Genomic DNA, 21,484 nt, shown 5'->3' on the forward strand with positions numbered 1-21,484 from the left:
CTTGATCACTTACTTCAAACCCAAAGCAAGGATGAAATGTGTTTTTAAGTAGTATTGGTAAAGTGCTTACCACCTATAAAGTACCGGGGTTGATACAAGATCGAGTTGTACAAAATCCCTGTCCCATAAGGGGTTCCCAGTCTAAGTGGGAGGGAGAACAAGTATTGAATTACCATTTTACAGATGAAGAAACAGAGGCTCAGAAAAGTGAAGTGACTTGCCCAAGGTGACACAGCAGACAAGTGGCAGAGTCTGGATTAGTACACAGATCCCCTGACTCCCAGGCCTGCACTCTGGACAACAACAAAATCTCCACTTTGAAGTAGGAAGATTTGAATGTGGGCTTTCATTCTTAAAATTGTCCAAATGGGCATTACCCCACCCAAAAAAACGACTTGCTGCCTGGATGAGAGATTGGGCTCACCAGTCCACAGCTTGAAATGACTTTCTTTGTCTCTGCCATTTAAAGGTCCCTAAAGCAGAGTTTATAATCAAATTTTCACTCATCCCAAGCAGAAGCAAATGTTACCATGTACTACAACCTAACCTGGATTCCCAAGAAACTTTGCTTTGACCAGACTAACATTTAAAAGGAAAAGAGAGACTGTATGTCTGTGTCTGTGGAGGGGGGGTGTGGGGGTTGAGCGTGTGTAGAATCTTAGTCTGGCTCTTCGGAATAAAACTGTATTATTCTTCCTATAATTACTATGATCATATTCATTCCTAATGTCTTCCGGAAATAAATCTCCAACCAAAGTAAACACTCAATAAATAGAGACCGGCTGATTACAGGCTAATCAGGTCGGACATAGTCCACGTTCCACGTGGGGCTCACAGTCTTAATCCCTATTTTACAGAAGAGGTAACGGAGGCCCAGAGAAGTGAAGTGACGTACCCAAGGTCACTCAGCAGACAACTAGCAGAACTGGAATTAGGCCACATCGCTTCCCTGTTTTGTTTTGTTTACAGGCCAAGTTTACAGATTTAATATTTTTCTCTTATTATGCTTACAGTATGCATCTGACATCTTGAATACTTGACAAACTCGTGAGACTATGAAATTCAATTTTAATCAACGAGGACCCCCTCTATAATAGTGGGCCACTTACAACAGCAGGAACCTCAGTTACACCTTATGTCCACAGCAGGGATGACGGGAGACCTGGGTTCTAATCCCGGCTCCACCACTTGCCGGCTGTGTGACATAGGACAAATCACGCCATTGCTCTGTGGCTCAGTTAATTCATCTGCAAAACGGGAATTAAGACTGTGAGTCCCAAGTGGGACGTGACTGAGTCCAACCTGATTATCCTGTTTCTGCTCCAGCGATTAGTACAGTGCTTGGCATACTGTAAGTGCTAAACAAATGCCATTAGGACAAAACAAAAAAGATCATGAGCTCCATGTGGGACGGGGGCTATGTCCAACCTGATTATCTTTTATCTCGGCCAGTCATTAGTTCAGTGCTAAGCACAGAATAGCGGTCGAAGAGGTTTCCCCCAGCAGCTGTCAGTCAATCAGTGGTATTTATTGAGCGCTTACTGTGAGTACAGCACTGTACTAAGCATTTGGGAGAGTGCAATACCACAGAATTGCTATACCCGTTGCCTGCCCCCAGTGAGCTTACTGAAATTGTCCTAAGATTCCACAGATGGAAGAGCTGTAACCAGTGGTACTTATCGCGCACTTAGCGTGTGCAGAGCACTGTACTAAGCGCTTCACAGAATTGGTGTACACGTTCCCTGTCTACAAGAGCTTAGTGAAACTGCCCTAAGATTCCAGAGATGGAAGAGCCGCGACCAACGGTACTTATTGAGTGCTTACTACGGGCAGAGCACTGTACTAAGCTTACTATGTGCAGAGTTGTTTAGACACATAACCAGCAGTTCAGCAGTTCTCTGGCCTCACAGAGAAACGCTCTCGCAGGGAACAGCAGGCGATGAAACGGTCTGACCAGTTGGGAGACTCGGGAAGTGAGACAGGTGGCAATTTCAAAGCCCAAACTCTGGGATTTTTCACGTGCCGGCTGCCTCCCTCCCTGCGGCCCAGCCGCGAAATCGCAAGGAACGGCACGATAGGTGAAAATAACAGTCCACCCAGGCTGTGATAATAGTCACATCGATAAAAGAAATACCTGACATTCATGTGCCATAAATGTCTCTCCAGGACCATAAAATCAACCCTAGATATCTAATCTCCAGGGAAAATGCTGCTGCTAAAACATTAGTGAACATTCAATGGGAAAAGGTAAATTCAAATTTGGATAATTTCTAAGATCCAATTGGAGTTTCTGAGGCACGTCCCGGCAAGTTCCAACTGTTTACCAATTTTCCTCTTTGACGCATGCCCTATTCCTTGTTTGGTGCGGCCTCTGCCCTCAAGAGAAGCAGCATGGCCTAGTGGAAAGAGCCTGGGGATGGGATTCGGAGGACCTGAGTTCTAATCCCAGCTCCACCCCTCGTTTGCTGTGCGACTCTGGGCAAATCACTTTACTTTCCTCTGTCTCAGTTACCGCATCTGTAAAATGGGGATTAAGCCAGTCAATCATATTTGCTTATTGTGTGCAGAGCACTGAACTAAGCACCTGGCAGAGTACAATTTAACAACATAACAGACACATTCCCTGCCTGCGATGATCTTAGTCTAGATTAAGATTATGAGCCCCACTTGGGACACGGACTGTGTCTAACCTGATTAGCTTGTACCTACCCTAGTTCTTGGTACGTACAGAGCCTGGAACATGGTAAGCGCTTAAACACCGTTAAAAGAAAAAATCCATCACAACACAGCTCTCTCCATCTTTAGAGCTCTTCTGAAATCCCTCCTCTTCCAAGAAGCCTTCCCCAGTTAATCGCCTCCTTCCCAGGTAAAATCAATTAACAATGACCCACTGCATTAAGATTTATAAACCTCCCTTCAGCACTCATATGCACATTGATTTAGGTTGATTTCTATTTTTCTTTAAGGCATTTGTGAAGCAGTTGCTACGTGTCAGGCGCTGGGGTCGATCAATCAGACCAATAATAATAATAATTCTGGTATTTCTTAAGTGCTTACTGTGCGCCAGGCACCGTACTAAGAGTTGGGGTGCATATAAGCAAATCGGGTGGGGCACAGTCCATGTGCCCTGCTACATGGGGGTAACAGTCTAATGGGGAAGGAGAACAGGCACTGGATCCACATTTTGCAGGTGAGAAAACTAAAGCACAGAGAAGTTCAGTGATGGGCCCAAGGTCACACAGCAGGCACGTGGTGGAGCCAGAAATAGAACCCAGGTCTCCAGACTCCCAAGCCCGAGCTATTTCCACGAGGCCCTGCTTATTTCATAGCACTGTGACTTTTACACTTCTCCATGTGCCTGAATTGGGACCTGGTATTATAACTTTTGCTGGTGATTTTTAGTAAATAAAAATGTGCAACATCTGAAAGCCACATGAAACAAAACACATTTCCATAATATTTCCCCATTTTGAAGAACTCACTTCTACTTACAGCTTATAGTGATTCCAAGTTCCACGTTGTGTTTCTTGGGTAGTTTCACGTGAAAAGTCCCGCTACTTGGAATGACAGATTCTGTAATGCAAAAGGAAGAGGATCATCAATGGGAATGTACTAGAACATTTACACTGCAATGATTGATTCATAATAGCCAGAGTTGAGGAGCAAGGATGGGGTGTGGCTAAAGTAATATTAAGTGACTAAATTTCATGAAAAATATTTACAGAGACTAGAAGTAAAGGTTCAGATCAAGTTCATTTCCTTCATTCATTCATACATATTTATTGAGCATTTTCTGCATGCAGAGCACTGTACTAAGTGCTTGGGAGAGAACAATAGAAGAACAGACACATTCCTGCCCACAATGTGATCACAGTCTAGAGGGGGAGACAGACATTACTATAAATAAATAAAGACATAAATACATAAATTTACCTACATTGAACTCAATTTATACTTGGGATAAAATCACCAACTTAATTTATCCCAGAGGATCATTCAGGAAACCTTCCCACTAGTAACCTTTGATAGCTAAGGATGGATTTATTTTTTTTAAAGTAAAATAATCTCTGGATTTAACTGTTTGAGGTTTCATAGTAAAATAAACCTGGCCTTTCCTCTGTACTATGTGTGGTTTGTTAACAATACTGCTAAGACCAAAAAAAGAATCATATCTCTAAAATGCACATTTGTATTCAAAGTAAGAGATCATTAAACTTTAGGATAAAACTTGTGGCTAAATGAGAAGCCTTGCCATTTCTTCATTGCATTTCCTCTTATAATTAGCCCATCACAGTTCCTTCGATCGCATTTATCGAGCGCTTACTGTATGCACTAAGCACTGGGTAGAGTACAATATAACTTTTTCTAGTAGAAAAACAATGCCTATTTCAGAATGACACTAACAAGCCAACTCAATTATAAATGTGGACCGTGGCTCATTTGTCCTCAGGTGCCAGCCTAGGAGTCAGAAAGACCTAAGCTCTAATCCCGACTCCACCATTTGTCTGCTGTGTGACCTTGGGCAAATCATTTCACTTCTCTGAGCCTCAGATCCCTCATCTGTAAAATGGGGATTAAGACTGGGAGCCCCATTTGGGACAGGGACTATGTCCCACCAGTGCCTGGCACATAGTAAGCGCTTAACAAATTCCATTAAAAAAACCCAACAAACCAATGTAGTTCACACAGTAAACTACCGTGGCTTTCCAACAGAGGCAGAAGGGGTGGTCCTACCTGCCACGTCAAACTCTATTTCCAAGGTGACTTTGCTGGTGATGGAAGAGTCTCGCAGAAGTTGATTGGCCTCCTCAAACGTGCTGTCTTCCGTCGGAATTCCGTTGATGGCCATCACCCTGTCTCCGATTTGCAGGATGCCACACCTGAATCCACAATCGCACAACAGCGGGGCTAAGTATCGGCTACAGACGATCCTAGCCAGCTGGCATGGTTAGCGTTTGGCCGTCACTAACCCGTACTAGCAGCTGGCCGAGGCGAAGCTTCGATCAAGCTAATTGTAACCCTGCACAAACTCTGTATGTGAGAGCTACAAATAATTGTAGATAAGATTATCAGAAAGGTTCCAAAGAAACCATTAACAATTCAGGACTACGGTGTGGTCTATGATTTTGGTCTGAGCTCGCATACAGCAGAGATAGATGGGAGCCTCTCTCTTGGCAGAGGAAATATTAAAGCTGGCATTTAAGTACTTTGTAAATGGGTTTTCTGTTTGCAACATAAAGGCCAGGGGGTGCACGGTCTTCTCAGACCCGAGAGAGAACACACAGCCTCTTTCCGTCAGAGCCGAGCACCCATTCCGTCCCGCGTTGCTCACCGTGGGCCCCGTCCCAAAATTCAAAGGGGCAAGTGCGGAGCGGAAATAAGTTCCCGCCGTCGTCCAGTGGCTCACCTCTCTGCTGGGCTGTCGGCCTCGATGTAGGAAATGAGCGGTGGGGAAGACAACGTTTCGGTGGCAAACACGCTGCCCTGGAGCTGGATTCCAAATCCCGCTACGGGGTCTGCCGTCAGCACGACCTCCGTGGTTTCCGTGTGGACTACCTGACCGGCGAGGCCAACGGTGCTGGAGGCGAGCGATACTAGAGATGATAATAATAATTCTGGTATTTCTTAAGCGCTTCCTGTGTGCCAGGCACCGTACTAAGCACTGGGGTGGGTTCGAGCAAATCGGGTTCGACACGGTCCCTGTCCCACATGGGGCTCACAGTCTTCATCCCCGTTTTCCATATGAGGAAACTGAGGTGCAGAGAAGTGAAGTGACTTGCCTAAGGTCACACAGCAGACAAGTGGCAAAACTGGGATTAGAACCCACAACCGTCTGTCTCCAGGCTCTATCAACTATGCCATGTAGCAGAGGAGACTGAGTGCAAGCAGGAAAAATGCATACAGGACAGATGTTTTATCGCTGCTAAAGTAATCCCCACTATTTCTTTTTTAAAAAAATGGTATTAAGCATTTACTGCGTGCCAGGCAATGTACTAAGAGCTGAGGAAATACAAGCTAATCAGGTTGGACACAGTCCCTGTCCCACTTGGGGCTTATCATTTTAATCCCCCTTTTGCAGAGAGGGATGTGAATAGACTTGCCCAAGGTTCCACAGCAGACAAGTGGCAGAGCCAGGATTAGAATCCAGATCCTTTTGACTCCCAGGACCACGCTCTAACCACTAGACCATGCTGTTTCTCCACGATTCAAGGTGGGAGAGTGATCTTTTTAGATAAATCTACCTAAAGGTCCTCATCTTCAATCTTGGTTATTAAGCCAATGAAAGCTGGGTGCACCTCAATTTGACTGTCAAACAAGCATAACTAATCCAGCACGGGCCTGGGAGTCAGAGGCTCTGGGTTCTAATCCCACTCTGTCAATTGCTTGCTGCGTGACTTTGGGCTAGTCCCTTAATTTCTCTGGGCCTCAGTTCTCCTGTTCTTCCTCCTACTTGGACTGAGCCCCATGCGGGACAGGGGCTGTGTCCAACCTCACTAACTTGTATTCCAGCACTTAGAACAGTGTTTGACACATAGTAAGCGCTTAACAAATACCAAAAAAAAAAAAAAAGAAATATATATATTCCCAGGCCAAAAACTGCCTTGCCTCCTGGAAAACAACAAACAAGCAGCCATTTAGACCAAGAAGGCTTGAGGAAGCCAATGCCCCTAGTTAGCAACTAGCCAGTGCATTGGCCTGGGAGTCAGCAGGACCTGGATTCTAATCCTGAATCTGCCACTTGACTGCTGTGTGGCCTTGGACAAGTCGCTTCACTTCCCTGTGTCTCAGTTCCCTCCTCTGTAAAATAGGGATTAAGAATGTGAGTCCCATGTGAGACGGGTCTGTGTCCAACCTTGCATCTAAGCCAGCACTTAGTACAGTGCCTGGAATATAGTAAGTGCTTAACAAATACCAGAAAGAAATCATTTCCCATTTTCCAATATTTTAGCCCACAGAATGCTCCTGTTATCATTCCCCTTTGCCTCGCACAGCGGGTTCCCATAGACCATCCCAGAATCTTGCAGTCGCACGTCTGCTGTGTGGCCTTGGACACGTGCCTTCACTTCCCTGTGCCTCAGTTCCCTCATCTGTAGCATGGGGATGAAGACTATGAGCTCTGTGCGGGACAGGGACCGGGTCCAACCCGATTTGCTTGCATCCACCCCGGCGCTTAGAACAGCACAAAGTGGGTGTTTACCAAGTCCCACCGTTATTATTACAGTCCTACTTACGTGAGCTCTTGAAATCTTTCTTTTTCAGTCTCCTCCTCATCAGAGTTCCGCGAGGACTGGTGGAATAGAGGTTGCGGGGTAAGGTCCCCATATTCAGGGAGCTCAGGCTATAAGCGCTCATGGAGGTAGGTGAGAAGGAGGATGTCACCAAGGCTGCTGCAAGAAAACAAAGGCCTAGCACGGCATGGTCCCAGGCACAGAGGGCAAGGCATCCACCCGCCCACCTCCCGGGAACAAACGGAAAACGTCCGAGACGGCCCAGACTAATCAATCAGTCGTATCTATTGAGTGCTTACTGTGTGTAGAGCACTGTTCTAAGCACTTAGGAGAGTACAACACAACGATATAAAGGTTACATTCCCTGCCCACGTTGGGCTTACGGTCTGGAGGACTATCAGAGAAACAGCATGGCTTAGTGGAAAGAGCATCGTCTTGGGAGTCAGAAGACGGGGGTTTTAATCGCGGCTCTGCCACTTGACTGCTGTGTGACCTTGGGCAAGTCACTTCACTTCTCTGGGCCTCAATTACCTCATCTGGACAATGGGGATTAAGACCCTGAACTCCACATGGGACAGCCTGATTACCTTCTATCTACCCCAGCGCTTAGAACAATGCTTGGCACATAGTAAGCACTTAGATGCCATAATTACTATGAGATCAGGCCCCGTTGGCTGATCTGAAATGACCGAGTCGTCCTTAACCAAAAGCCATGGGCTGGCGGGAATCTTCCGGTTCAGAGGAGAACAAAAAAAGCAATTAGCCATCTGGCTTCAAGCAAGGAACAGAGGACGGGAAAGCCTTCTTCACCCAGGAGACGGAGGGTTGCGTTCATTAGCCTCACGCACTGATCCCTGTCCTTGTCTTTAACGTGGATTTTTTTTTTCCCCTCACGTGTCTGTCATCAGTCCTCTTCCTCCCTTTATTCTCAGACTGGAAGGTCCCTCAAGGGCCAGGGACCCCATCTAATTGGGCAGGGGACAGGTCTTATCGACTCTGTTGCGTTGGCCTCTTCCGAGCGCTTAGTACAGTGCTCTGCACCCAGAAGGCGCTCAATAAATACCATCGATTGGGTCTCACCCAGGACTCTTTCCCATGCTCAGTACAGTGCTTTGCACACAGTAAGGACTTAGCAAGTGCTTTTACTACTATTAATATTATTATTACTGCTACTACTACTAATGATGGCATGGGTTAAGCGCTTACTATGTGCCAAGCACTGTTCTAAGCGCGGGGGTAGATACAAGGTGATCGGGTGGTTCCACGTGGGGCTCACAGTCTCAGTCCCCATTTTACAGATGATGGAACTGAGGCCCAGAGAAGCGAAGCGACTTGCCCCAAGTCACACAGCTGACAAGTGGCGGAGCCAGGATTAGAACCCAGGACCTCTGACTCTCAAGCCCGGGCTCTTTCCACTAATACTTCTTCTATTATCACTACTACTTATATCACTATTACTCATATCACTACTACTCCTATAGCTATTATTACTATTTTCACTACGACTACTATTACAGCTATTACGACCACTACTACTAATCATTGTTTTAGGGAATATCTGATATGAGCTCGACAAGCCATTTCTCATATCCGAGGATGCCAATCCTAGCCCGCGTTCCTCAGCCTCGGCACCATCTCCATCTGAGCCCCGTTAAAGGTTGGAAACGACCTTTTTTGGCCTACCTCTTCCTAGCTCCAAATATCGTCTAGCTAGGAGCGCATCCAGAAAAGAAAAGGATAGAGTGGCTGAAATGAGAGGAGGGAGACGGGTCGGGGAGGGGACTCCAAAAGAAAAAGGTAGGAGGAGAAAGTGGCACATTACGAGGGCTTTTTGGAGGTGGCGGTTTCTGGAATTTCCAGGCCGGGATCCTGCCACGGTCAGGCTGGAGGCTCGGCAGGTTGTTGCAGTTGCTACCCCAGGAATCCCAAGGCCAAGGAAGGGGCCTGAGGCTCCGCTCAACCTTCGCTGCCACACGGGAGGATGACAGGAAATCAGAAAACACCACAACAAAAACGAACAAAAAATAAACAGAACCAAAGAAGAGGGAGAGGTAACTGAATCACACGAATCAATGGCAAAATGCAACGAAAATGAAAATAGCTTGCAAAGGAAAAACTTTAAACCCAGTTTCGCCTCTTGCTGTTTCTCGACGATCAGCAAAGCCGAGATCTACACCGACGGCGCGACCTCCCGTCTTCGCCAAGATAACGTGTGACGACAATCCGGCCCTCGGCCCTTCCTTAGACTCGACTACTGAATCAATTTCTAATCTTGCCCCGTGTTTAGCGGCTGACGTGAAAACCGTTTTTAACTTAAAACTCAATCCCATCAGGTGCCGCGATATATGCTTATTAATTAAAATTTGCAAATCTCCCCCGGTTAGCGCCGCTTATTTGGGGAGAAAAATCAAAAAGAAACGATAAATCACATCTGCTTGTGAGTCAGAGGAGCCGTTGCCTCCGCCGGCTCAATTTACGGCACTGACATTTTAATTTAGTCAGCATCTATCACTGGCATCTGATTATCCGCAACAATAAACCATTTCTATCAAATGTCAGCCCAAGACGCCTATCTCGGGTCCCGGCTAATAAAGAGAAAACAAAAATCTCAATGTGTTATTTAGTGTTGGTGTGATTTTTCAAAAGTCATATTTCATTTTGGAAGGGAATAACTGATTATCGAGGCTAGTTTTATTCAGCCCCAATCCCCTAACTCATTCACAGAAATCAGTCTTATTTAGAAGGCAGAGTTTCCACTTAGTGCCATGTCGACCATCTTTCTGCTCTTTCCCTCAGAAATACTCCTTTCCATCAATACAATCAAGACTGCTTTCTTCTCCAAAAAATGTAATACGATTGGCACTTTGCTTGCCTTCTGCGTTTTTCATTTGAATTTCTTCAATGGCTTTAAAATATGTGTATCTGTTCTCACCAGTCCATTTATAAAACTCTTCTAACTAAAGCCAATTTCTTTTCTAAAATAACGGTATTTAAAACTCCTTCTTCAAACACCCCCGCGCCTCCACATGCAGATGAAAAAACTGAGGCATGGAGAGTTGATCTCCCCTGTTAAATCGGAAGCGACGTGGCCTAGTGGAAAGAGCATGGGCGTGGGAGTGAGAGGATCTCAGTTTTAATCCTGGACCTGCCACTTGTCTGCTGTGTGTCCATGGGCAAGTCACTTCACTTCTCTGTACCTGAGGTACCTCATCTGAAAAATGGAGATGAAGACTGTGAGCCCCATGCACACAATAAGTGCTCAATAAATACGACTGAATGAATGTGGGACATGGATTGTGTCCAATCTGACTGCCTTGTATCTACCTTAGTGCTCAGTACAGTGCCTGGCTTATAATAAGGGCTTAACAAATATCATAAAAAAACTAAAGTCACATGGCAAATCAGCCTCTGAATGGGGACCACTTTCTGATGGAGTCCATAGTTCCAAGATGGACGTCTCTCTTTTTCAAAAGTTGAAAGCCTGAGAAGTCAGTGACTTGTGAGGGTGAAGTTAACCCACAGCAATGAGAACAGAACAACATGACTTGGTATTTTTCCAACATATAAAAGAATAAAGGGCAAGTTTACCAGCTTAAATTTATAACGGAATAAACTAAATCACCTGGAATAAGCCAACTTTTCCCAGTGACTGTTTTTATGAAATGGAAGAGGAAGAGAGGAGGTAGAAAACCACTAAGCTTAAGAAACACAAATAAAAAAATGACTTTAAAAAGAGACTGTTTAAAAACCCTTAAGACCAAGTACAAGGGGCAACCATCTCACGATAGGGTTGCAGAGCCCTGTGTATTCTTTGTAGGCAACAGTCAATCGATACTTTGGAAAAACCTGTGTTTTAAGAGGGCTCTTTTACCCTCAATCTGGGTGTAGGAAATCATCAGGGAACTTGACCTATTCTCCAGGTCTGGACTCTCACTGTAGTTTCTTCTCATTTCCATTCAAATACTGTGGGCTGATGCCAGTCATTTTTTTCTTGATAATCTTGCCTAAATTGCGTGATTTCTGTACTCTACCCGCAGTGGGAAATTAAAATCTGATAAGAGTAATGTGGTAGGTACTGTAGACTTTCATTAGTTTCAGGACTGTCTGAGCTCTATTTAATTAAAAAGGCTGCATTTAGCTGACTCATCCCAATGGAAAGTTATCTGAATCCTTTTATCAGTGGAGAGGTGCAGAGGGTTTGGGGAGGAGGAAGAGGCATTATCCAAATTAGCTCCAAGGCCGAAAGCCCAATTCAGCGGTCACCTTTACCTGCCTGGAAGAGTCCTGATTGTTTCTGGCCACCTGTACAAGAGTTGGACAAAGCTTGTGGGTTTTTGGTTTGTTTTTTTTTTAAGATGGTATCTGTTAAATATTCAGGGCACTGTACTAAGCACTGGAGTAGATACAAGCTATTCAGGTTGGACACAACCTCTGTCCCACACAGGGCTTGCAGTCTTCATCCCCATTTCACGGATGAGGGAATTGAGGCCCAGAGAAGTGAAGAGACTCACCCAAGATCACATAGCAGTCAAGACCTGAAACCGGGATAAAAATCCAGGTTCTCTGACTCCCAGGCCTGGGCTCTTTCCATTGGGCCAGGGTGCGTTTGGGAAAAGAGAGTGCCAAACCAGCCATACCTCACTGGGTGTAAAGAATACAGAGGAAACAGGCTCTGCCTTCTTTTGTTTCACATATTATATAAAGGGTGAAAGAGGAGAAATGTTTTTAAAACCACTGGGAAGTGTAATATCCTTTTACTTTTCAGGCTCAAAACACTGGTGGCTCCTTGAAGTTAAAAATATCTCACTGGATCCCATCCAGCCAGCAAAGGTTGGGAGCGCCAACTTAACCAAAAGCCAGAATGTCTGATTGCTCACTCTGCAGTAAGTGGCCCCTCAATAGCATCCTGCTTAACTTGTATCTACCCTAGTGCTTGGAACAGTGTTTGACCCATAGTAAGCGCTTAACAAATAAAGACCAGCTTCCACTTTCCATCATTTAGAGAGGAATTTTAGCTGCTCAAGCCTTCATCGCTAGCCAAATGAGCCCTTCGCTGTCCACTTCTGAGCAAAGGATTTCTTTATGTTGACTAGAAATCTAAAAGCTGAGACAGTAATAGGTGGTTTTCACTCATTAAACGTAACTCCAGCCTCAGGGGATTCCGACGATGAAGGAAAGCCCGTGAAGACAACCCGTAGCACTGAACCTTTCTTCGGCTTCGTAGCTGGAGGCATCGTTACCTGAAATGGGGAAAGTCAAAGGAAAAGGGGGCCTAATGACACCGCCCCTCTTACCATGTTCAGGCCCCTTCAGTGCTAGCCGGGTCTGGTGGTGGGGCAGGATCTCCAGCTTGACCTGGTCTGCCGTGTTTGCAAGGAACTGGGTTGCTTCTGCGAGGGTACAATATTCCATGCTGGTCCCATCGATGGACAGGATATGATCTCCCACATGCAATGCACCACATCTACAGAAAAAAGAAAAACTCAGGATGATTCCTTCCATTCGATCATTCAATCATATTTATTGAGCGCTTACTGAGAAGCAGCATGGCGTAGTGGATAGAGCACGGGTCTGGGAGTCAGAAGGTCATGGGTTCTAATCCCGGCTCCACCACATATCTGCTGTGTGACCTTGGGCCAGTCACTTCAGTTACCTCATCTGTAAAATGGGGAGTGAGCCTGTGAGCTCCATGTGGGACAGAGATTGTGCCCAACCCGATTTGCTTGTACCCACCTCAACACTTAGTATACGGTGGTTGGCAAATAGTAAGCGCTTAACATATACCACAATTACTATTATTATTATTACTGCATGCAGAGCACTGTACTAAGTGCTTGGGAAAGTACAACGTTTAACAGACACATTCCCTAACTACAACGAGCTTACAGTCTGAACGTGGCTTGCACTTCCTTCATATTGGCATGAGAATTATAGGAGGGTTTTTTACTTTAAAAAAAAAAGGGAAGTCGGCGCCACAGAGAAATCGTCATTCATTAAATTTTTGGTTTTTTAACACAAACCTTAGAGTAGGGGCAGAAGGGAACTGAACACGGTACATCAATGAATGACAGCAGAAATAAAAAGGAGCCTAGGGATGATCAGGCCCCCAGGATTTGATCTGAATCCTCTCACACAAGCACCCGGGCTCATTTATCTTTTCTGAATCACTCCAAGTCAAGTGCGTATTAGTAAGCTGTAGGCTCATCTCTAGACTGTAAGCTCATGTGGACAGGGAAGGCATCCGCTGATTCTTTTGTATTGTCCTCTCCCAAGTCCTTAGTACAGGGCTCTGCACTTAGTAAGCACTCTATAAATACAATAGATCGATTGATTAAATGGCGATGGAATGACCAAGGCGGTTCAATAATTAATGCAACCAGGGCCAGCATTATAAAGCAAGGGGGAGTTGGGCTAGCTGCTTTATTTGCTGCACTCAAGAGATTAGATGAGTTGAGAAATGCAAACGTAGCAGCCAGCACCCCAGTGTTCCAATTAAGAGGATAACCTCTTTACTTCTGGGAATCCGCAGTGGGATGGGGAAAGCAACCCAAAAAACAGAGGGAGAAATTAGAGCAGCTTCCGCCATTGAACTGGAGAGCATAACAGATCGATGGCCATAAAATGTCTGAAGGGTGGGTAAGCTTGTTATGGGCAGGGAATGTGTCTGTTTATTGTTCTGTTGTACTCTCCCAAGCACTTAGCACAGTGATTTGTACAGGGAAAGAGCTCAAAAAATACATTTGAGTGAATGAATGAATTGTATGCAGTGGGGGAGGGGAAGGGGGCGTATCGAAAAAAACAAAAAAATCCTCAAAAAATAGCCACCATATTCCACACCCTAAGAGACCAAAGATCCAGGGGGACCTTCTGCTTGGTGTAGTGGATAGAGCACAGGCCTGGGAATCAGAAGGTCACGGGTTCCAATCCCAGCTCCACCACTTGTCTGCTGTGTGAGCTCCAGCAAGTCACTTCATTTCTCTGGACCTGTTACCTCATCTGTAAAATGGGGATTGAGACTGTGAGCCCCAGATGGGAAAGGGACCATGTCCAACTCCATTTGTTTGTATCCAACCCAATCCTTAAGTGCAGGGTCTGGCACAAAGAAAGCACTTACCGAATACCACAATTATTATTCACTATTATTGAAAACAATACTCCAGAAGAACAAGGAGAGTTTCTACCGCTACATGCCAGAGGGGCCACTTGGTGGGTCTTTTTGTTGGGGGTCCAAGAATCAAACCAAACGGGGAAACCCTTAAAGGGAGAATCCCATCTCGGGACACTCAGCCGGCTGGTGGGTCACTCAGTCAGTCAATCAATCAATCATATTTATTGAGCACTCACTGTGTGCGGAGGACTGTACAAAGTGCTTGGGAGAGTACAATACAAATAACGCAACAGGCACATTCCCTGCCCAGAATAAGTTTATGGTCTAGACGGGGAGGTAGACATTAATAGAAATAAATAAAATTACAGATAGGTATCTAAGTGCTGTGGGGCTGGGATGGTGGATGAATAAGGGGAGGAAGTCAGTGTGACACAAAAGCGAGTGGGAGAAGAGCAAAGGAGGGTTTAGTCAGGGAAGGCCTGTTGGAGAAGATGGGCCTTCGATAAGGCTTTGAAGCTGGGAAGAGTAATTGTCTATTGGATATGAAGAGGGAGGGAGAGGCAGGATGTGGGAGAGAGAAGTCGGAGATGACATGGACAAAAATGAGGTACAACGAGAAAGGCCTCACAAAAGCGGAATTCGGGCAAAATGGCAATGAAGCTTTTTGGTTTGACAGTTTCTACGCACTTCTGATGCAGGAGGCCAGAGCTCTGGCACTCACCTGTCTGCGATACTTGCAGGTTTGATTTTGTCTATGACGATGACCTGCTTGTTACTGCACATCGAGGTAGTTAGAGCCACTCCAAGACTGGCGCCGGGAGTTTTGGCAACTTCAACGAGCAACGGTCCGGATGCGGTCGCCACAGAATCTGCCAGAAAACATACGAGAAGAGGCGATTCAGTTCTGTGTCAACACCAGTGACCAATCCGTCAATTAAAAAAACAAACCAAAACAAAAAACCTGAAACGAAAAAGCCCAAATGATCTCTGTTGCTAACAAAGTAGCTATAAGGCCTGAGCCTTTGATTTGTAAATTTCTTCTCTTCCATCTCCAGACCCTTTATTCATAATATATGGGGTATTTGTTAAGCGCTTACCATATGCCAGGTACTGTACTAAGTCCAAAGGTAAATACAAGATAATCAGGTCCCATGTGGGGCTCATATTATAGGTAGGATGGTGAATAGGTGCAGATGAGGGAACTCCAGCCCAAAGAAGTCAAGTGATTTGTACCAGGTCACACAGCAGGAATGTGGCAGAGCCAAATTTAGAACTCAGATCCTCGGGCTCCCAGCTGGTGCACTTTCCACTATGCCAAGTTGCTTCTCTTGACGCCAATGAACTCATGTTTAAAGGATGTATACAGTAGGTTCTTGGGTCAAAGTTTATGAACTTTCTGCATCCTAACTAAAATTATTGTGAACAACTCAGGTGGGGACTTCATCTTCTACATCTACTAGACTCTCCCCAGTATTTAATACAGAGCTCTTCACACAGTAGGCATTCAATAAATACTACTGACTGTCTAATTTAGACCTTGCATGCTTATGCTGTTCTGCCTTGTCCACTGCATCAGCCTCTTGTCTCTTCCCCACTCCAGTCCACACTTCACTCTGCTGACTGGATCATTTTTCTACAAAAATGTTCAGTCTGCATTTCCCTACTCTTCAAGGACCTCCAGTGGTTGCCCACCCACCTCGGCATCAAACAGAAACTCCTTACTGACAGCTTTCAAACACTCCATCAGCTCGCCCCCTCCCATCTTACATCGCTGATTTTTCACTACCACCCAGCATGATTTGCTCTTCCGATGCCAACTTACTGTACCTTCATCTCAACCATCTCGCCAACGAACCTTCGCCCACATCCTGCCTCTGGCCTGGAACTCCCTCCCGCTTCATACCTGGCAGACGATCACTCTCTCCACCTTCACAAAACCTTATTAAAATCACACCTCCTCCAAGAGGCCTTCCCCAACTAAACCCTCACTTTCCCTATTCCTTCTCCCTTCTGCGTTGTCTACACACTTGGCTGTGAAACCTTAGGGCATGTGATATTTTCCCCTCTCTCAGCCCAACAGAATTTATGTTCATATCCATAATTTATTTATATTAATGCCCACCTCCAGCTCTAGTCTGTAAGCTCACTGTAGGCGGGAAATGTGTCTACCAACTCTGTTGTACTCTCCCAAGTGCTAAAGAACAGTGCTCTGTGCACAGTAAGCGCTCAATAAATACTACTGATTGACTGGCCTCTCAGAAATCCTGTGGCACTTCCTCCATTTTCCACATGTTAGGGAAAGAGGCTGTGAATGTGTTTGAACAGATCGTAAATCCCAGGCTTTAGAGCTCAGCGGGGTAACATCAGCTCGAGGAATTTTGCCATTCTTCACCACTTTAGCTGCCAGGAAGACATTAAAATGGATGGAGCATGCGCTGCAATTTCACCTTTCGGGTCAACTATTTCATGTGGAGAATCATCCTCTATGGTGGAGGTGGGTGTCAAGGCAAACAGCAGACTTGCCCTTACCATTTCGGTTCAATTCCTCACCTCCTCCGCTCCTACCTCACCTCGCTACCCTCCTACTACAACCCAGCCCACCCACTTCACTCCTCTAATGCCAACCTTCTCACTGTATCTCGATCTCTTCTAGCTCACCGCCGATCCTTCACTCGCACCCTGCCTCTTGCCTGAACCTCCCTCCCTCCTCAAAACCGACAATTACTCTCTCCCGCTTCAATGCCTTACTGAAAGCAGATCTCCTCCAAGAGTTCCTCTTCTCCCACTCCCCTCCGCATCACCCAGACCTGCTCCCTTTATTCATCCCCACTCCCAGCCCCAAAGCACTTAGGTACATATTTGTCATTTATTCATTTATTTAATGTCTGTCTCTCCCTCTAGACTGTAATCTCATTGTGGGGAGGGAATGTGTCTTATTGTTATATTGTCCTCTCCCAAGCACCTAGTACAGTGTTCTGTATACAGTAAGTGCTCAATAAATATGACTGAATGAATTAATGTAGGGAGGCGCTATTTCTCTCTTTCAGATGGGGCTGAGAGTATACGTGAGAGGTGGTACACATTCTTCAGCGATGCAGAGAAGTTCTGCATGTGGCTCAGGCTGGTGCAACTTGTTTTTTTTAAAAGGCGTCACCTAGACATCTTAGCTCCTTCCCCAATTCCTCGACACAGGCTTCTCTGACATCCTTTTCCCTGAAGTTAGAGTGCCTGAGGGTTGCTGCCACTAGACTGATGATCACGCTCAAAATAGTAGCTCCATCTCGGAATCATTCTCACCAAACTGGTCCAGGTGTTTTCCTGTAGCATCACCCACAGTCAAAATGGCCTGGTAGAAACCTGCTCAAAATGGCCTGCTGCAGGGGGTAGGGACATTTACTGCGCTAATGGAGCCATTTCACAGTTCTTAAAATAGAAGGCGATCAACTCAAACCCAAGTTCATTCCGCGTTAGAGAAATGCAAGTGGTGGGATTCCTCTTTTCCATTAAGTAAGATTAGAGAACAGCTTGAAAAACAAGCAAAGAAATCACTGGAAATACTGCTATACCCTACCGAGCACTTGGAATTAGCTTCATGAAAACAGAGTGCTAAGTGAAAGAGCACTAAACAAAGTATACGTTTTACCTAGAGGAAAGCGCATGAATGTGCTCCCAAGATTAAAGAAAAAAACTTGACCAAACCAATACTAATACATTAAAAGACAATGAAAAAATATAACAGATGTGGTAACACACGCTCAAATAGCAATGGCATATGTACCAATAATGAAAGATTTCGAATTAGATTGTCTTGTGCACTGTAAACTCACTGTGGGCAGGGGATGCGTCCGTTTACTGTTGTATCGTTCTCTCCTATGTGCTCAGTTCAGTGCTCTGCACAAGGTAAGCGCTCAATAAATACGAATGAACGAATGGAGGGGCATACGGACACCGAAATAAATTACAGATATGTATAGAGGTGCTGTTGGGCTGAGGGTGGGATGACTATCAAATGCTCAACCAGATTAACTACGCCTGGGAAATCTAAACCCACAGAAGTTCTTTTTGGCATTGTGACAAGTAGAGGAGCCACCGTAAGCCTGCAAGGGAAAATGCTTCATTGGGAATGCTAGCCTTTCCTGCCGCCAAATCATTTTCACAATAACCATTCCCCTAACAGCTCAAAAGAGATGTCAGTGCCACCTGGTGAAATCCAATCAATTTCCCAAGCTGATGCTCCAAGACTGCTCCCAAAGGGTTTTATGGAAAGTAGGCTCAGAAATGCCCTTGGATTGCTTCCGAGATGACTGGCAAGGCACCTAGGAAAATCCATCGATCAATCCATGGTGTTTATCAGGCATTTACTGGGAACAGAGCACTGTACCGAGCGCTTGGGAAAAGTCAGATGAAGTAAATTGGGGGTTGAATGAGGAAGCGGTATTCAAAAAGGCCGGATGGAGAAAAGAAAACAGGAGAAGAAGTAAGAAAGGAAATAGATGAAGGCACATCCCAAGCAGGGGAGGGTTAGCTGATCCCAGTGAAGTAAGATGCGTGAGGCAAATGAATCATGCAGATATAAATTATTCATGGTTAAAGATGTTTCGGTCATTAAGATATTTACACCATGACCGAAGCACTTACCCAGTGTGCTGATTTATGGGCGACATAATTGCATAAGATACACTGATGGATGTTTGCATGGCAAACGTTTCAGATTTTTTATTCTGTTAATCAGTTTTCCCTCTTTTGAAGGGTGCATTTTAATCAGGACCCATGGCTTGATTAAAACCTCCCCAAGGTAACGAAAATGACTTTCTGCATCTTAATAACAACCTTGCCTGGCTCGCGTTCATCAGATAAATAGGACCCTTTTTTGCCTGTCAGTTTCTTCATTTGCAAAAGACGATAATTCTTAACACTCCCCCCTCCATCTTCAGAGAAGGGTCCCAACTATTTCATGGGTCTTCTCTTGAGATGGACCCTACTGAAACCTCTTGGTAAACGAGCAAGTCGCGCTCTGTTTTTGATTTTTCCAAATGCTTCTTGTCGTTCTAGTGGGGATATGGGGCAAACAGTAGCAGTCAATCGATCAATGGAATATACTGAACGCTTGCTGTGTGCAGAGGATACTAAGCGCTTGGGTTGCCCGTAATGAGCTTCCCGTCTAGAGGAGGAGACGGACATTAATAGGAACAACACAGCTCGCAGGTTCCGCTGCTCTAGCGCCAGTTTACTCACTGTGCCCCCAATCCTGTCTATCTCACTGCAACCCCTTTCCTACATCCTCCCCTTAGCATGGAACTCCCTCCTCCTCCATGCATGCCGCACGACCACTCTCTCCACCTTCAAAACGTTATTAAGGTCCCATTTCTTCCAAGAGGGCTTCCCCAATTAAGGCCTCTTTTCCCCAGCTTATTCTCCCTTCTGCATCGACTATGCACTTGCATCTGTATCCACTGGACATTTGAAATTCGCCTCACCCAACCCCACAGCACTTAAGTATATACCTTTAACTTCAATTATATATTATAAATTACTTATTGATTCATATTATTGTGTGTCTCCCCCTCTAGACTCTAAGCTCCTTATGGGCAGGGAACATGTCTGCTACCTCTGTTGTGTACTGTCCCAAGCGCTTAGTACAGTGCTCTGTGAATACTAAGTGCTCAATAAATACCACGGATTGATAGATTGATAAATCAATATGTTACAGTTATGTGCTTCAGTGTTGCAGGGCTGAGAGGGGGGAAAATCAAGTGCTCAAAGAGCACAGAGCCAAGGGTATAGAGGGAGTTGGGGAAAGAGGGCTTAATCAAGGAAGGCCTCTTGGAGGAGATGTGACCTTAGAAGCTATGAGACCAGCTACGAGCTGCCCCTCTCATTAAACAGCAGCCATTCTAAAACGGATTAACGGTGTCAATGCCAAGAAAATAAGTAATCTTTTCTTTCAAAGTAGAATACTGGCCCTGTTGGCCAAGGGCTGCTTGATGGTATTCATTAGGGCACACAGAAGATGTATGGGATGGGGGTCCTGTGCACTGTAAGCTCCTTGTGGGCAAGGAACAAATCTACCAACTCCACTGTATTGAACTTGCCCAAGTGCTTAGCGCAGTGCTCGGCACAAACTCGGTGCTCAATAAATACCATTGGTTGATGGATAATCAAATCAGACATGGGATTATATACATATTAAAAATAATAACTGTGGTATTTGTTAAGCGATTACTATGTGCCGGGCACTGTACTAAGAGCTGGGGTGGATACAAGCAAATTGGGCTGGACACAGACCCTGTCCCACATGGGGCTCACAGTCTTAATCCCCGTTTTACGGATGAGGTAACTGAAGGGGAAAGGGAAGGGGAAGAGGAGAGGGAAAGAAATCTTTAATATAAATATCTTACGTATTATATATATATATATATATATATAGCGTGTCTTAGTGGAAAGAGCCTGGGTTTGGGAGTAGAGGTTGTGGGTTCTAATCCTGCCTCTGCCACTTGTCAGCTGTGTGACTTTGGGCAAGTCACTTAACTTCTCTGTGCCTCAGTTACCTCATCTGTAAAATGGGGATTAAGATCGTGAGCCCCATGTGGGGTAACCTGATTACCTTGTATCTACCCCAGAGCTTAGAAAAGTGCTTGGCACATAGTAAGAGTTTAACAAATGATGGTATTTATTATTACATATATATGTGTACTTGTATATATATATATATATAAATATGTATATATATGTTTTATGTATCTTATTTGCATGTGGCTCGTCAGCATTCCAGAAGTTCCTGGAGTACTCTTCCAGCGACATTTGAATTGGAAGAGGTTCCCCGATTTTAAATGGCCATTTTATTTCATTGCTAAATAGATTAAGACAATGGAGTAAACAGCCTTTGAATGCTAAATCACAGCTCCTACTTCAAATGACTTGTTTTCCCTAATTAAGTGTGAGAGCAGTTCTTCCATATATTGGTTTAGGTAAGGCTTCAATTTACAGACTTTGTATCCAAAAGGAGTTGCCTATCTTTTCCAAAAAAAAAAAAAAAAAAAGTTTGAGCGACCAAACAATCTTGTCTCTAAAATATATATGAGGTGTGGATTTTGTTGGGGAACTATGATTCGTCCTCATTTGCGATTCCGTGTGTCGTTTTGAGCAA

The 21,484-nt window shown here is 45.0% G+C and overlaps 1 protein-coding gene across 9 annotated transcripts in view; it reads right to left on the reverse strand.

Moving 5' to 3' along the window:
- GRIP1 (glutamate receptor interacting protein 1) overlaps positions 1-21,484 on the reverse strand; it is a 295,062-nt gene that overhangs the window by 24,627 nt on the left and 248,951 nt on the right. For 4 of the 9 annotated variants that reach the window (XM_029078767.2, XM_039914129.1, XM_029078766.2 and 1 more), the window contains exons 8-14: positions 15,059-15,206; positions 12,524-12,693; positions 9,052-9,195; positions 7,233-7,388; positions 5,408-5,594; positions 4,735-4,880; positions 3,493-3,573 (exon numbers count right to left, since the gene is read on the reverse strand). In XM_029078767.2, coding sequence (XP_028934600.1) covers positions 3,493-3,573; positions 4,735-4,880; positions 5,408-5,594; positions 7,233-7,388; positions 9,052-9,195; positions 12,524-12,693; positions 15,059-15,206 — 1,032 coding nt within the window. The remainder of the gene's footprint in view (positions 1-3,492; positions 3,574-4,734; positions 4,881-5,407; positions 5,595-7,232; positions 7,389-9,051; positions 9,196-12,523; positions 12,694-15,058; positions 15,207-21,484) is intronic. The other 5 variants (XM_039914131.1, XM_029078770.2, XM_039914130.1 and 2 more) reach the window with 3 other exon arrangements.

The sequence above is a fragment of the Ornithorhynchus anatinus genome, chromosome 14, assembly GCF_004115215.2.
Source record: "Ornithorhynchus anatinus isolate Pmale09 chromosome 14, mOrnAna1.pri.v4, whole genome shotgun sequence".
Classification (NCBI taxonomy): Eukaryota; Metazoa; Chordata; class Mammalia; order Monotremata; family Ornithorhynchidae; genus Ornithorhynchus; species Ornithorhynchus anatinus.